At 44.7% G+C, this 17,241-nt stretch overlaps 1 protein-coding gene across 1 annotated transcript in view; it reads left to right on the top strand.

Annotated features, from left to right (window-relative positions):
- The window catches only part of SGIP1 (SH3GL interacting endocytic adaptor 1), a gene marked incomplete at its 3' end in the record, with an annotated part of 46,369 nt that overhangs the window by 2,674 nt on the left and 26,454 nt on the right, over positions 1-17,241 (top strand). Inside the window, exons 2-4 of the mRNA XM_082053141.1 lie at positions 12,022-12,085; positions 14,584-14,608; positions 15,983-16,060. Of these exons, the coding sequence (XP_081909267.1) occupies positions 12,022-12,085; positions 14,584-14,608; positions 15,983-16,060 (167 nt within the window). The remainder of the gene's footprint in view (positions 1-12,021; positions 12,086-14,583; positions 14,609-15,982; positions 16,061-17,241) is intronic.

Below are 17,241 nucleotides of genomic sequence, written 5' to 3'. Positions count from 1 at the left end.
AACTCTGTAGCATGGTGAGGTGTAGCATTGCTGTTGGCTCAGTGTGTTGGGGGTGGTTTTGCTGTACTTGGCCTCACTCAGATGGAAAGTAGGTGTTGGGTGTTGCTAACCCTCTCCCCAGCTTTGAATTGACAAAAATAACCTGCAGCAAATCTGTATTGTGTGTCAGCACAAGATCTGGGACCCAAAACACTGCTGGGAAGGTCCCACCACGTGCTGGAAAGGTCTCTGCATGTGTCACTGTAGATGTGAGAGGTATTTAGATCTGCCCTTTGGTTGTTCAATAACTTACCAGAACTCAGAAGAGCACTGGGCATGTTGTTCAAGTAAACATCTGTGTGCAAGAACCAGTTTATCTCCTTTTTTTTCTTAATCCATCTGTTGCATCTCCAATGTACTGATGGTATTTTATGCTGCTTAATTAAGTTTTGAAATTGCTCCTGCAACGTGTCACTCGAGCTACAAGCTCTGTGATGTTTGGAAAGATTAGACAACCACGTTGTTGATGGGAGCAGCTGTGGTCACGCTGGAGAAGGTAATTTCTTCTTCTTCTGCGGGAGACACGACCTGTGTTTCTCCAGAGCCCAAACCAGATAGATGCTGGGGAGAGCTTTTCTAGGAGTGGACATTTCTGTGAACCTCTCTTCTCCAGGCTCTTTTTGCATATGTTTTGGGGGAGTTTGGTCACTCTGGGAACTTCCATGGATGATTGGTCACATCCAAAATGGCAAAAACTTTCTTGCGTCATCTTTGAGCAATGGATGTCTCCAGGCTCGATGTTTTCGTCATGCTGAACGGGTACTGGGACCAGAGGCATCTAATGGCACAGTAAAAAAAAAAACATTTTTCTTGATTAGGCAAGAAAATTGGCTTTATTTTTTAGATAGTCTTGTTTCAGTAAATGGTGTATTTAAATGTGCTTTTTTGGCTGTGTGACTTGGCAAGGAAATGAGCTGGTGAAACATTTGTTCTTTTCTTTGAGAAAGCCAATAATGGGGTTGGGGCAATTAACATAAATTCAGGCATGGATAGCAAAACCGTCCCAGAAAATACATGAGGACCATAGCATCAAATTAGGACCCCTATTTTCTACTATGTTGTTTGAGCAGTGACCATGGAGAGGCTCAGGACTCGCAGGAGCATCTCCAGCAGCTGAAGCAAAATCCAGTGGTTTATTTTTGGTAGAAAGGATACAAAATATGGCAAAATTCAACAATTGCATGTGCTGCAAAGCAACAAAATGCCTCCTTGGAGCGGGCCCCAGTTTAAATTGTGCCCTTGGGCATCTCAAACCAGTGCCCAAACTCCACAGCTTGGGTTTCTCTGCCACAGCAGAAACTTTCTGCGTGATTCATTTGTCTTATCCAAATTTAAAGACGCTTTAGGAAAAAAAATTACAGGTTATATCAGGTGTCTGTTCCTCTTGAACCTCCATCACAGTGTCTTAAGTGGAAAACATGGTTCCCTCGATGTGAGTATTGATGCGGCGAAGCTGCAGGTGGTATAAAATGTGATTTATCCATCATTTGTGCTGGGGATCCTGACCCGCTGCTGAGAGGGGAAATTGGGAAGGAAGGAAAGGCAGAGCTGCTCCCCAAAACAGCAGCCTTAAGCTATTTTCATGCCCAAAATTTGATGTGTTAGACTTTCACTAAAGATCCTTCTGCCTTTGGGATGTTGATGGGGATGCGATGCTGGCAAAGCTTGCACATGGCAGGATTCACAGTTTCTGTGGTGGCCCAACATAGCCACCTATTTTTATTTTTTTTAACTTCAGGACTGTATATTTGAGTTTCTGCAGGTTCAGTAGGAAAAGGCAAACACCTGAGTGTGCAGTTTGTTTGTCAGCGAGCAGGTCGCTCACGTGCGATGCAGCAGGACAAAGCGCAGCCCTGTTTGCCTCACCAGCTATTGAATGGCCGCGGCTGTTTGTTTTTAATAGGAATACAGTTGCAGGCTGATGCTTCTGGGGGCCTTTGGAGGTTTTTTGCTTTATCTGTGTGAATGGAAGAGGAGTAAGACTTGCAGTGCTTACAGCTACTGTTAGTTCGGTTTGATTTTGTTTAGTTTTTCCACTTACAGCCTCACAGAATGATTTATTTTGATTTTCGCTTTAGTTTCAGGTGGGTTTATAATTTTACAGATGCTCACCAGGCAGCCGCCAGTGATTTTGGGGCTTTTCTTTGGGATCAGCCATGGAGTTCCTACCCTGTCCTCCACCCCTGCACAGCAGTGGGAAGAGGAAATCCCCACCATGTCCCTATTTACACTGGATTAGTGTTGTCTATGATAATATTGTTTGGAGGCAGTAAGGTACTAGGACCAGAAAATCCTACTTTGCAGCCTGTATTATCTGGGAGCCATTCCTGACCCATCCCAGCCTCAGAAAAGCATTCCTGACTTTGATGGATCCTTCTTTACATTTAAATTTATATATATACATATATATATTTTTTTAAGGAGAATTATCGAGGGGAAAAAAAATGATCTTTTGAATTCTCCACCTACTTAGTACAAGGAATTTAAAACATCAACTTGAGATAAATGTCATAATGTGTAGGATGTGTGGAAATAATCTCGCAGGGAGGTTTGGGATGGTTGATCTGAGGAGGATGGGAGGAGTGGGGATGTCCTCATCACCCAGCTGGAGGATCTCACACAACCCCATAAATAAATTGCTTTTCTAAAGTTTGATCTATAGAAATAATTAAAGATGGACCTTGTTTTTAGAGTCAATTGGTAATAAGTGGGTGTCAGGCTTTTATATGCATGTGTGTATATCAGTGGGCATTTGATTTGTGCTTCCCTTAAAATATATACGTATATAAACTATATCAAAATCATTCCTAAAGATCTGCACCCACTCCCTGGGCCCAGGCTTGGGGTGGTCAGTGGGTGGGTGCAGACCCAGCTTCTGGGGGGCTGTTTTATTGATTTCTTATTACTGGGAGCAGCATGATGAAAAATAACTTTCCCTGTGTATTTTGTTGTCAACAAATAAATTTAAAAACTGCAGTGTTGCTGGAAACAGTCTTACAGGGACCTTGTCGCTGGTGGGGTTTGCTTGGAGCTGGTGGCGTTGATAGTGAGCACATCTGGGGCACTTTTAGGTCCCTTCAAAACAACAAAGGACTTAATTTTAAATTTTTTTTGAGTTTTGCAAGGGTTTGGCATGGTTTTGGTGTTAGTGTGGAAGATGCTAAAGAAGCCTGTCTAAGTTATTAATAATAAGGTCATTTATGGTTCACATTACCTGGCTCCTTTCACCTGGGGACCTCCAGCTCTGTCACACGGTGTGGTTCATCTGCAGGGAGACTGATGGGTGGAAGAAGCTCCATTGGTTTTGTTAAATGATCCCTGAAAATGAAACCTTTCCATGGGCTGGGTCTCGAGCTCTTATTTTTATTATAGTTGTGCTATTGCCATGATTAACTGTGTCTTTAAAATTGAGGCATTAATTTGACAGCAGACTGTGGGAGGAACAGGATGGGTAGAGGAACTGGAAAAAGTGTCTTGTCATGCTTCATTTTGGGCATAAATCTTCTTCATATGCAAATGTGAATATTGCAAATTTTTTTGGATTACCAAATTGAGAGCAAGTGATGCTTTTTGGTGGAGTTGTGCCCTGTCCCCAAGAAAGTGGCTCCAGTGCCATGCAGGTAACAAACCCACCCTGCCAGCCTAGGTGTCCTCTTCTCCACCTGGGACACTGGGAATGGGTCCTTTGGGGCCATGGAGGTGTTGGCTGCAGTAAGGTGGCCTTGGTGGCCCAGACGTGGAAGGATGTTTCTTAGTGTCAGGCCTAGGCAAGGATTTTGGTGGGTTTTAATAAGTCTTTGCAGTCCTACTGTTTATGCAGAAAGCAAAGTTGGTGTGTTTTTCATAGAAAAATGTCAAAATAATTGCTGGGAGTCTGCAGTGTGTGTGGAGTCAATGGGGTTTTAAGGAGATGCCTCTCAAACAGGGCTTGGACCATCGTTGTCTGCCTTTCCTGTTACACCAAAACCCTAAAATCCCCTAAAAATAGAAATCCTCGTGTTGTTTGGGAGGAAGAGCCTGTCCTGGATAGCTTCTTAAATAGCACAGCAACCTTTAGAAATGCATCTGGGGTTTTTGTGCGTGTGCCAGCTGTGGATGAAAGCCACAACTGTATCCAGATTTAATTTACTGACAATATTGGTGGGGACGTTTGTGTCCCGTGTCCTTCAGTTGCTGCATGCCTGAAGTCTCTAAAAACTGATATTAAAAAATCTAATATTTGAGGAGAACAGACAGTGAGCAATTCCTGCAGCTGCTTTACTGGGGTTGGTGAATAACCCATGAGCAACAATTTGCATCCTTCTGATGCTAAATAGTCCTGAAATGCTCAGCTTCATTGCAGAAGAAAAATGAATTGATGTCCTGTGTGTTGAGATGCATCCTGCTGATGCTGCCCTTTGCTTTTGGGATGCCTGGAGCTGCTGGCCTGGTCCTCGAGCTTTGCTTTGCAGTGATGCTGATTTTTTTGCATGGGGCCTTGCCATAGGGAAACATCAGACCTATATTTATATGGAGTATAAACTTTAAAATACATATTCCATATTTTATATGGAATATAGAAAATATATGGAATATATAAAATATATGGAACGTAAATATATTTTCACATCTCGGGATGTATTGCTGCACACTGGGGCTGCAGTTAAATGCTCAGCTCTTGTCCTTGTGCTGTAGATGCATAACTTATTTGAACTGAACTGTGCCTGCAAAGTGAAGGATCAGTCTGATGCCCAAACATAGGTTTTGTCACTGGGTGTATTTAAATAAGCTGGTGAGTGCTCCTTCGTCATACTTAGCAGGGATTTTGGCTTGAGGGTTGTGCCATTTCCCAGCCCTTTGAAGTCCTGACTCGGACCCCTGTGATGAATATTTGGGTGGTTTGCAAAGGGAAGAAGGTGCAGAGCAAAGAGAGGAGGAAAGACACGAGGGTCCTGGGAGCCCAAACCTCTCTGGGTACATGGGGATGAGCACTTGGTGCTCCAGGACAGGCAGGACACATCTGTCAGCAGCCACAAACCCAGAGGTGGCCACTTGGCCAAGGGACTTTCTCTGATTTCTTCTTCACACCTAGTAGCTGGAATAAGATGTGTATTTTTGGAAAGGTGTTGAATATTAATTTAAAAAGTCCTTAGCCAGAGTTCAGTGTGACCTCTTCAGAGGTTTAATTACTCTCATGGTTGAAAACGTGACCGTATTTCTGAAAACTCTTGTTCTTGGTGGTGGTGACCAAGAGCATTGTCACTGGACCTCCCCAGTGAAAGGTGGTGTGGACCACATCCCAAAATTGAATTATTCTCAGTGCTCAATAGCCTGGGACCTTGAGCCAGGAGCAACCACTCCTACTGTAGGAGAAAATTATACCAGAGCAGTCACTTGCAATGTTTTGTTTTATTCAGACTTATTTGTGATCTTGTTTTTAGGGTCTCAAGTCTCTCCTTTCCTGAAAGCCACAGGCAAGCCACCAGCAATGTTCTGCTCTGGCAGAGAGTGACAGAAGTGGCAGTGAGGCCACCATCCCTTTTTCCTAATTTTTTCATTTTTCTAAGAGGGGGAAAGTGCTGTAAGATTGTAATACGTGTCTGTGGGACTTTGCTAACTAGATAATTTTGTTTCAGTACCTTGGAAGGCCAATAGGGTCAAGACCTTCAATGCCTGGGTAGCTTGTTATCAAATATGCCTTTGTTTCCCCCACGACCATGGCAAAGCTAAATATAGTGGCTTAGTTTCCAGTGCAAACTGCCCCTATTGGTTTACTGGGATGAAATATATATATATATATAGTGAGAGAAGTATATGTAAGTATAGCGAGATAATGCAGAGCTGGGTGTGCAGGCAGTACTGCATGTCTTCTGAAGGGGCTACAATTGTTTGTTTTAAAAATGACTTTTTTGAGGTAGCAAAGCAAGTAAGCTCCCATGGGTGACTCCCCCAGCCTTTTTGAAGGGGTTTTCCAGCAAATTTTCAGAAAAGTACATTTCCTGACTGGTTCAAACACAGACTTTTCTTGTATGGGGAGATCACTAAGTTTGGTCCTTGCCCTGGTGAGCTGCTGGTTTCTAAACCCCCCACCAGCCAAATACCAATCAAAATTATCATCATCAAAAGAATCTTCAATTCTAGGTAACCCTTCCCATTTGAACCCAAGGTTTGTTCACAGGTCAGATGTCCATTGCACTGGGGATTTGTGTTCCTGCTGGGAAGCCCAACTGTCCCTTGGCCCCATCTCCAAGGGGCCAGTGGTGGTCCCCTCCCTGAGTCAAGAGTGGTGGTTTCAATCAGTGGGACTTGGGACAAAACCCGCTGTATATGCTGCTGTTAAAGCACAGGAGATGCTCTTGCTCCCTGAGCTGCTGCCATGGCACCTTCCTTCTTCATCTGAGTGTCAATGTGTGGTGGTTGTTGTTGATTTGAAGCAAAATACTCTGATCTGGCCTCAGGATGTGTAAATGCAGCACTAAGGGACGTGGTTTGGTGGTGCACTTAACAGTGTCAGGTTTGTGGTTGGACTCCATGATCTTAAAGGTGTTTTCCAACCTAAATGATTGTATGAGTCTCTTTGGAAAGAAGTTCTGGTTTGTTTGTTTGTTTGGGGGAGTGGGGGGAGGGGTGTATAAGATGAGACGAGCTGTAATAAATGCTATTTTTTGTTAAATGGGTAACAGTGTCTTCATTGTGTGCATTCTGGGAGTTGTGGTCCTGGGGGATGTCCTTGTACTGTGAAGGATGTGGCATCTTGGCTGGTGGAGCAAAGTGCTGGAGCAGACCCATAGCAGTGACCAACAGCACTTGCTGGGGACAGGGAGCTGGAGAGTGTGTTGTCAGAAAGCATAAAAACTTTTTTTCCTGCTAGACAAAGGAAACCTTGAGATTTGAAGGCAAAACAATGAACAGCAAGTCAACTTGAAATAAAGAGGGGGGTTTAGAATTATTTCCTCAAGGGAATAAGAAGGTTGTTATTGACTGAGAAGACAGACATTTTTGTTTGAAAGACCTGACATGCATTTATGTCACTTTGCACAGAGGATGGGAGTTAATTCCAGAAATAAATACCCTCGGCAAGGGGGCAGATAGAGGGAGACCACAGCAGAGCAAATGCAAAGCTATTTTCTGTGCCAGGAGCCTGGCAAAGCCCTTTGCCTGGGCTGGGGACTGGTGTGAGACTGGGAAATACAAACACTGCTGGTTAAAAAGTGAATCTTTACTAAAACTGGGTCTACTGCTATAGCTGGAATGCACCATTTTGAATTAGGAAAGACACCAGGTAACCCACCTGCTGTTTGCTGATGGTCCGTCCTCTCTTCTCCAGAGTCAGGTCTGCAATTAGACTTGTAAATGAAGGCGGTTAAAATATTAATGACTGTACTGAGGCAGGATGCAAGGGCTCAGTTCCTCGCCATGTTAAGCCTGATGAAAGGCTGATAACGAGCTTTAATGCAAAGATTGGTTTAGGTAAGGCATTGGAAGTGTTATGAAGATGTATCCTAATTTAATTACTTATAAGGTGGGCAAAACCAAAAATAACACGGACTGAAGCAATGCAGATACGGAGAGCTGACTTTTCTGCTACTGAAGCTGTGGCAGTTGAGAATCCCTGGTTTTTGTAATGTACTAAACATGTCCCATTTCATGTATAATATATCATCAGAGCAGGCTGTTGCTGTGTTAAACCAGGGGAAATTTCTTCTGGGCTGATCTGCAGAGTGTTTGAGGTGCTGCTGTTCAGATTTAGTTGGGGCTCGATGTGGTTACATGAAATTTTAAGTAGAGAGGTTGTATCATTTGACTTCTTCCTCTGGATATGACTTGGGGAATTCAGTAGTTTTGGTGTGCCTTCAGTTTTGTTTTGCTGAGTGAAGGGAGGATCATTATTTCTTTATTAAAGCAAGCCAACAGCAAATACAGAGTCCTTTGGCTATGACATGTCATCAGGCTTTGGATGCAGAGAAGTAATTCAGGAAGAGCACACAGGTTTGTGTGCGGTGGGGAAAACAGGTTACTCAAATCCAGCTCCAAGCCACGTGCAGAAATATTCCACACAACTAAAACAAAGAAAAAACCCCAACCTAATGGTGATTAATTCGTATTCCCCCTTATTTCTCCTGCTTCTTCCTTTCATCCCCTCCTTCCTGGGTACTTTGGTCTTGAGTCTCTGGCATGGCAATAGATAACATTTATCTTCAGGCACAGGCTAACTAGAACTAATTGCAATTATTTTTTTTTTTCCATCACAAAAGAGCATTTAAGACAAAGATGTTCTCACTGCTGTCTCCTGTTTGAGAGGTGTGCTGTTTTTATGAGACCCATCCTCATGAGCAAGCAGCTCTTCTTCCAGGGACACCCCTTGATATCTGGGGGTCCAGAAGCAGCAGCTGCTCAAGGCCCAGGTTTGTTAGAACAGGGTTATTTTTCTTATAGAGGTGTTAAGTCTTCAATGTAGAAAATAAGATGTTGATAGTTTGGTTTTTTTTTTTTAAGAGTAAAGCACAGAAAGCTCCATAGTGTTAAATACTAATTCATGTTTCTCAAATACCAATTCTTAAGTATACTAGGAAAAAAAAAAAGGATAATAGTAAATAAAAGGTGAATAATGCCCCTCCGATTCAGAGAGCCATTAGGGTTTGAAATGAGATCCTTGGCACATGATTGTTATTTCAGCCTGGGCTTGTGGCTGCTCTTTGAGTAAGATCATTTAAAGCCATTTGGCTTGAGGCCTTATTGCAGCACCTGAAGCTGTTGTACCTCGGAGGGGCCGGTGGCTTCATCCGTGTTTGTCCTCTGTGGCAAGGCTGGTTTTGTGGCTGTTGACGTGTTTTTGGGCATTCTTGGTGTTCCTGAGGTAACAGCACACAGATGACTCTGGGCTGTTGTGCATGAGGCTTGTTGGGGAAAACTTGCTGGTGGCAGCAGAGACGTCAAATATGTCCATTTGCAAACATTTTAGTCTAATGTCCCCTCCAGAAGAAGGATGTTACACTGATTCTTGAGCAGGACATGTGGTGTTTGATGCTGCCTTTGCTGGTGTTTTCTCCAACTCATGCATGTAATGGCTTGGTGTGGTGGTGGCTCTTACTGGTGTCACCGTGCCCCTTCAAAGACCATAAACTAAACCACTGCTGAAAGTAGTATATGACATTTTCCGCTTGGAGACCGGGGACAGCCCAGCTCTGCCTCAGCTTCGGAATAACTATGCAGAATGAAATCAGCTATTAAGCCTTAAAACAGTGATGAGGAGTCCAGTAGTTGCCAGTGGGAAGGCAGAGTTCATCCCTGAGGTTCTTAAGGATGTGGTTTAGTATCAGTGTTAGATTAATGGTTGGACTTGAGGGTCTCTTCCAATCAAAATGATTCTATACCTCTTCTTCCTCTGTGGTGCTATAAAACTGGCATTAAAACTCAAGCTTCATCCTGACCTTTGCCCAATACAAGGCACAGTTTTAAGCTGAGATTAAAACAGAGATATGCTGCCTGCCCCACAGTGGCTTCTGAAATACAGGTAGGGACTTCTGTAACTCTTATTGTTGTGTACTTGAGTGCATGGATGCTTCTCCTGTGAGAATTATAGTATTAGGGTTCTCATCAGGAAGGAAATCCACAGTGTGAATGGATGGGTAGAGGACTAAGAAGGCCACAGCTTCAGGGATTTAAGTCCTTCTTGCCTGGTGCTGACAAAAGCCAGGTACCACATCACACCTGTCTTTATCACTCTGGTACTCAGGGTGGCCTGGGATGCCTCTGATGGGACCGTCACAGGGAGATTCAGCTCTCTGGGTCTTCCTGCTGGAGAGTAGTTTGAATCTGGTACACAGTGCTGCTTGATGGGGAGAGGTGGGATTTGATTTCTTAGAGAGCACCACATGAGCAGTGATTTCAGCTCCACCCTGCTCTGAACCATCCCTTGATGCCTCACATGGAGATGTGGTCTTGCCTTTTTTCATGCTCTTCTTTCTGCCTCTTCTTTGCTTTCTCTTCCACTTGCCATGATTTCTCTTTCAGCAGTAATTCTTTCTTGTCCTGTGAGGTTCTCCTGAATCTGTAGTGTTCCCATATACTGTTCCTTCTATGGACATTCAAAAGATGTATAGATGAGGTTCTTAGGGACATGGTTTAGTGCTAGATTTATGTCATGGTTGGACTCGCTGATCTTAAGGGTCACATCTGACCAAAAGGATTCTGTGATGCTGTGACAAGGTCTTATTATTACTTTCTATAAGGATGACTCTTGCCAGGACTGACTTTTTATGGTGCTTCAGCTCCTAAAACCAACTGAAATGAGGCTTGAGGACCTGAGTCTGCAACATTCTTCTGTGCACAACCCTCAATCTGTCCCTGCAGCATGAGATGGGGTGTTTCCAACAGTTCTTGGGGCTGGGGTTGACCATGTTGAGAGACACATAAGCTCCTCTGAGCTCCACCCACCCACTAGAGCTGTCCTGGAAAATCACTGCCTTGTCCCTCACCGAACCATGGACCTCTCTGGTGTCACCATCAGGGGACAGGCAGCCAGTGGCCTTTGGTAGGGGACCTGCTCCACTGGTCTTGACAACCATCTTCAAAGGAGGCTTTCATTTTTATTCTGCCTTTCCTAAATATTCCTTTTTCCCCTCAATCATTACCATTTGAAGCAGATGGTGGGCCTATTATATAAGAGAGCAGAAGGCTTTGCTACAAAACTTAGCCAAATTGGGTGCTTCTTCAGACAAGACTACTCAACAAGTAATTTCTGGGGTTTTCAGCCCTCCCTGTTCTACTTTGAGTTTGGAGGATGAAGTTATTTTAGAGGCTGTGAGATCAATGGAAACCTTCCTCAGTTATTAATAACTCACTTGAGTCTTGAAGAAATTGCAGGAAAGCTGAAAGGCACAATGTAGTAAAACCAAAGCTGTCCACCCAAGGTTGCAGGATGAGCCCACGACCAGGCTGGACGAGGATTTGAGCAACCTCATCTGGCTGAAGATGTCCCTGCTCATGGCAGGGATTGGACTGGGTGGGCTTTACAGTCCCTTCCAACCCAAACTATTCCATGATTCTATGCTACAACCTTGCAGCTATGTCCGACCTGCAGTGCTTCACATTTGGGTGACTTCTAGACCAAGGCAACACACCCTGGAGCTCCAAAAGGAGGAGACCAGAAATAGTTGTTCTAGACTCAAGGGCCATGGTTTATATTGGCTGCTTTGTCCACCAGGATTTCTAAATTAATTGCTATCGTGATGCTGGCAACAACTGCATGACAAGCATGTCAAGCAGCTTCCAGACACAGCTGGATCTTGGCGTTGCCTGGATGGCCACCACCAGCAGAAAATAACCTGCTAGCTTAAAATGCTCCAAATCCCAGCCTTGGTGCATTTGCTGCAAGCGGGTATTAAAAATCCCTCTCCTGGATAGATATTGGGCTGGAAAAGGGGGAGAAGCTTACAGAAATCCACTTTGCTACATCTATTTTTAAAAGCGGTGGAGCTGCGGCCACTGTCCTGATGGGCTCTGGGGTTTTCTGGCCAGCTCCAGCCTTGTTGGTATGAGGCTTCATTTTAAGTACAGTGTAGATAAAGGATCAGTGCAGAAGATAACTAAAATAATGGTTTAAATATTGTTTGTTTGTTTGTTTTCTTGGTGTGTGGGGTTTATTTTGCTTGGTGGTTGTTGCTGTTTTTTACACCAAAGAGGGATTTCCCCACCGTGCATTAGTAACCCCACGCAGCACAGCAAAGGGGTGTACAATTAAGACAGTAAGCCTAGAAATATTAACTGTGAAACATGTAGTCACACATGCTGAGATCAAGTTAATAAGTGTTAAGTGAACAAATAAAAGGTGTAAGCAAATGTACACACTACCTGCACAGTCCTGTTGGTGGTTTCTTGGGTTTGTGTCTTTTTAAACGTAATTTATGAATTACAGCTGACAAGGGAATAAGGGAACTTTTGGAGGATTTATTTGAAGCACAACTAATATTGCATTCTTATTTATATTCCTTCTCTCCCCAGGATTGAAAAAACGTACAAGGAAGGCCTTTGGTATACGCAAGAAAGAAAAGGATACTGATTCCACGTAAGTCAATGAGAAATAAACCACATTAATATATAATGCTGCTGGGGAGAAGTGATGCCAGGGTGCCAGGACAGGAAGGAAGTCGATGCATCACAGGCATTTGTCATCCTTGGATCAAATCCCATAGTAAAAAGTACATTCAAGCCATTTCCCCTCGTATATCCAGTGACCAACAAATAAGATATTTTCTCAGTGGCGCTGCAGAAATAATAACGCCAGTTCTCCACGCGCTTGCAATTTACGGTGACAGTTAGCGGTGATCAGGAGAAAATTACTCCTCTGAGAGTTTCAGCAGATTAATCTCTGCCCAAACTACTGATTTGCCCATCTGCTGAGATCTTTTTAGATGCAAATTCAATTTAAACGGATGCCCGTGCAGGCAGCAAGACTGTTGGTGGAGCGAAGGGCTGGGTGGCTGGGGCAGGGTCAGGATAGCGCTTTCCCCAACACATCTGGCAGGGGTTTCCCCCCACAGCTGGCAAGGGTTTTCCCCCATATTTGGTAGGGGATGCTGTGTACCGGTACAGAACTGCTGGTGCAGTGCTGAGCCCAGCCTGGGGAGGGCTCTTGGCTGCCCCTGATGTGGTTTTGGGGGAGATGTCGCCCAGCTGGGTGGCAAAGGAGCCCATGCGTTGGGGACAGAGCCCTACTCCTGTGTCTGCAGCATCACTCAGGCCTTTCAGGAGGCCGTTCATGTCAGGAACAGCAGAAAACATTTGGGTTTTTCCTTTTTCTTTTTTAAAATGTGGGTTTTTTTCTGAGCTATTTTATATCTCAGCAGAGGTTGGGGAGGTTTCCCATGCAAAGGGACAGCTGCTGCAGGTGTGGTTGTGCCCCTGGACTGCAGTGAGTCTGGCTGCACTGGTACCTGCGGGTCTTTGCCCACTGCTGAAGGGAATGCAAAAATTATGGGGGGACATGGAGCACATCCCAAAAGAGGGCTGTTGTCCTGCGGGCAGAGGGAGTTTGTCACTGAGAATGGTGGCTGTCTATCCACCAGGCAGGCTGTGGGACAGCCAGTATCTCTACATGTGTACAGCATAATTTATAAATTATCAGAAAAATGGGCAGAACGCAGGCTGTTTGCATCTTCCTCTTCTGCTCATGGAAAACTGATGGGGCCAGGTCTGTGTCCTGTCTTTAGCCAGTGCTGTGATTTCCAGTGTGCTCTTCCTAGAGGCTGGAGAAGCTGGTGGCACACAGAGATAATGAATCTGGGGCGTTTGAGATGGTAACGAGCTCACAGAAAGGCCGCTGTGGGGGAGACGCTGCAATTAGCAAGCACCAGTAATTAGCACGTTGTGGGGTCGCATTGCGGTCATGGCCCTGAATGGCTTTGGGTACTCTCCAGATCCCTGGGGACCGAGAGGAGTGGTGGGGGCTGGTGGGCTCAGAGGTGACATCTCCTGCATTGTGGCTCATGTAGCGTGGGGGAAATGGGGCTGGACATGAGGAAGGAATTGTTGTCCCTGAGGGTGGTGAGAGCCTGTCCCAGGTTACCCAGAGAGGTGGTGGTTGCCCCATCCCTGGAGACATCCCAGGCCAGGCTGGACGGGGCTCTGAGCAACCTGAGCTGGTGCAGATGTCCCTGCTCATGGCAGGGGTGGCACTGGGGGAGCTGGGAAGGGCCCTTCAACACAAACTGTTCTGTGATTCCATGAAATACAGAAACAGAGGGGATCTCTGCTGCTTCCAAAGAATTTCAGAGATCTTTGTGCGAAGAGATTAAATAAGAGAAATAGGGGGTGGACATGTATGAATTGGAGAAGTTCAATGAAAGGTGTTATTCTCTGTTAAACCAGAACTGATGGGCAGCAGCTCACCACGGGGTTTTGGTGATGCCCCAAGTCAGACATTAATCAGTGGCAAATCTCTGGCAATACATAAAACTCAGGAATGTGTGGGAGGTGGAGAAGCCCATCTGGTTTTCATAAGTACATTTGTCTTTTCACTAAATAACTCAGCATCCTCAGACAGCATTTAAAAGCGGCTGCTGAGCTTGCCAGGCCCTGTGCTGTGACCAAGGTCCAAATCCCATAAGCAGCTGGGGATTAGGATCCCTAAGGAGTTTCACCAATTTTCAAATCCATTTAAAAGAGAAGTGACTGTGCTTCTGGCAGAAGAAAAAAAAAAAAATCTCTAAGTTACTCTATATGTAATTTTTATTGGCCTCTGCAAGAGAATGCTCACCCCAGGTAGGGCTGTGGCCATGGGATGGGTGTGAGGAAGAGCCAGCCCAGCTCCTCGGCCGGGAGGGTGCGATCATTGGCCCAAGCACTTTATTTACTAATAAATACAAAATTTGTCACCTGATAACACTAGAACAACGGTACTGAGACCATTGTGTGGGTTTCATGAGGAGCGTGTGGTAGATAATTAAGATTTGCTGACAATTTCATAATTAAACCCATTGCTGCTGTGAATTTTTTAAAATAATATTTCCACGAGTTTATCAGTTTGGAGCTAACACGGGTGCACTTCTTTCTGTTTATTTGCAGAGGGTCACCGGACAGGGATGGCATCGTAAGTATCGTATGGACCCCTGTTCCGCTCCCCTGTCCCTTAAATGCCAGTTCCTCCATCAGCACCATCAGCTTTTTGTGGACCGTCTCTTCCTTTCTGTTTAATATAGAAAATAAAGCTGTCTGTCAAAAATAACAGCATATTCCAGGTCTTCTACAAAATTAACAAAGAAAATAACAATACAGAAGCACCTGATGGGCAGAGGGACCAGGTGTCTCACTAAAATCCCCAGCTCCACATCCTCGTTTCCACTCCCGCTAATTGGCTTTGGGTCAGATTTGCTGTGTGACGAGTTAAGGGAAAATTGCCAGAACAGCTGTTTCCGATATCTATTTTTAGTTTTCTATATTAAACTGCAAATAAGGAGATACTTGTTTTTGAATTATTGCTGCTTTTATTTACAGCATCAGGTAGAAAAGCCCCTGCTAGATCTGAGTAGTAGACAGACCATGTCTCCTTTAACCACTTGATTTGAATTTTGCAAAAGTATGTTGGGTTCAGACTGGGACCGTGCTGGTTGTTATTTCTTGAGCAAATTCAGAGGTTAGAAGCTCCCTATTAAAATCAACATGAGAGACCCTGGGGAGGCTCAGCAGGGAGAGCGGTGCTGGGGTGTCTTTTACAAAGCCATGAAAAAATTGCAATGCCAAATTGCTCCTTTAGAGATAATAATAATAATTATTATTAATAATAATAATCATTATTATCATTATTATTTTTTTATGCATCTGACCCAAGATTCTTGGCTTTGGGCTTGCCCTGTGTTTGTAAGTCACTTGTTAAGAAATAAGGACTAAATAAAAGAGTCTGCAGCTCAGGTAGTGCTTTAGCCAAGGCTCTATTCAGCGGTAATAAATAAATAAAATGCTCTGGGCAGCCTTTCGTTGCCGGGCATGGGTGCAGGGACCTTGGATGAGCTCCGTGCCCTCTCAACCAGGCTCTTATTCTTGATTTTCCAGGTGGTTTGCTGTTTAAGGGCAGGGTCTCCAGTGCTCCAACAAGCCAAAGGATGCAGAAATACAATTTTTTTGGGGTGTAAAATGAAGCTGCTGAATATATTGGAGGGGAATTGGAGGATGGAGATATTTTGAATAACTCTCCCTCCTGCAACACGTTCTCACTGTGACATTTGCAGCAGGAGGTGAGACGGCAAATCCTCTGACTGCTGAATAGAACCAAACCTGCCCCCAGTAAAAAACATGGGTGCTCGTAATGGAGCCACAGCTTAGCCCTCCTTATCTTACAAAACCGTGCAGTGTGTTTGCTAATTCCTTGTAACTTATTTTTGTGTGTTTAAAAGAAAAAAAAATTACAAAAATTAAAATCCACCCGATACTTTAACCCTTTTTCTGCCAAACCCCCCATCCATTCCAGCCGCCCAGCCCTCATCCCAATGAGCCACCTTGCAATAGCAAACCCGAGAGTGTGCATGAAGGAGGAAATAAAAATTCGGTAAGGAAAACAGAGCTCGGGTTACAGCTACAAAAGGGTTGTTAAAAACAGTGAGTAATTTTTTGGTTTGGAATCCAGAATATAGGAAAACACCGCTCTAGGTTCAGTCAGGTGGAGGGTATATGAGTTGAATAGGAACGGAGTTAAATACAAATGGACTGGGGGAAAATGGGAGGCAAGCAGAAATCCTACATAGCAGCATCCAGGGTCTGTGGTGGTGTGTGTCATGGGGTTTTTGGTTTGTTGTAGTCGTGGGGGTTTTGTTGTTGTTGTTGTGGGTTTTGTTTGTTTGTATTTGGTTGTTTGGTTTTGTGCATGTGTTATGGGGTTTTGGGTTGTGGTTTTTTTGTTTTTTTTTTTTTGTATTGTGGGTTGCTGCTCTGTTTTGAGCACTGTGAGGACCATTGTATGAAACAAGGAGGATGAGGATGCTCCTGGCCTGACCCAGCCCTGGTGCTGCTGCCACCCCTGGATGCTGCATGAGGCCCTTGGCAGGGGTGGTGGGTGCTACCCCAGCAGCTGAAGGGGAACTGGATTATCTAATTTAGGTGCCCAAAACTGAGAACCCAGCCTAACTTTAGTCCCTTAGCTGGCCTTGCAGAGCTGCTCGCTGGTTGCAGTGGCCAGTGGGAGCTTTGGGCATTTCCTCGATGCCCAGAGCCAAAACAGTGAAGGGTCCCACAGGCAATGGGTGCCCAAAACCTCCTCCCAAACCCATCTCACTTTGACATGAAGCAGCAATAACATGTGTGTGTTGTCTGTCTGCCATGACGTGCACTAATGCTGCATCCCGGACACCTCTCGCTGCTGCAACCTGACTTCAACACGCAAAGAAGCAATGACACCGGCTTGTTTGACTGCTGAATAGCAGAAACCAAATCCATCTTTCAGTGTGTTCTGGGGATGGTGTTATCCTGTGATAATTAGCAGTGTTACCTGTGATCAATGGGCGTTGGGAGCCCCAGCTGCCAACAGGTCTCTCCATGGGCTCCCGGCATGTGGAGAAATGACCATTTTGTTCCTTTTCCTTAAGAAATGTTGTATGTTCAGCTAATTAATGTTCAAAAAAAGCCTTTTAGCTCCCTGGTGTGGAAGACCCTTCAGAAATGGGAAATGTTGCTGTGTATGGCTGATGTGTATGTGCAGAGCAGCTGCAGCAGTACCCAGCAGCATCCCAGCCC

The sequence above is a fragment of the Streptopelia decaocto genome (genome assembly GCF_964273445.1).
Source record: "Streptopelia decaocto genome assembly, chromosome: 5".
Classification (NCBI taxonomy): Eukaryota; Metazoa; Chordata; class Aves; order Columbiformes; family Columbidae; genus Streptopelia; species Streptopelia decaocto.
This window is presented reverse-complemented; position numbering and strand designations above follow the sequence as displayed.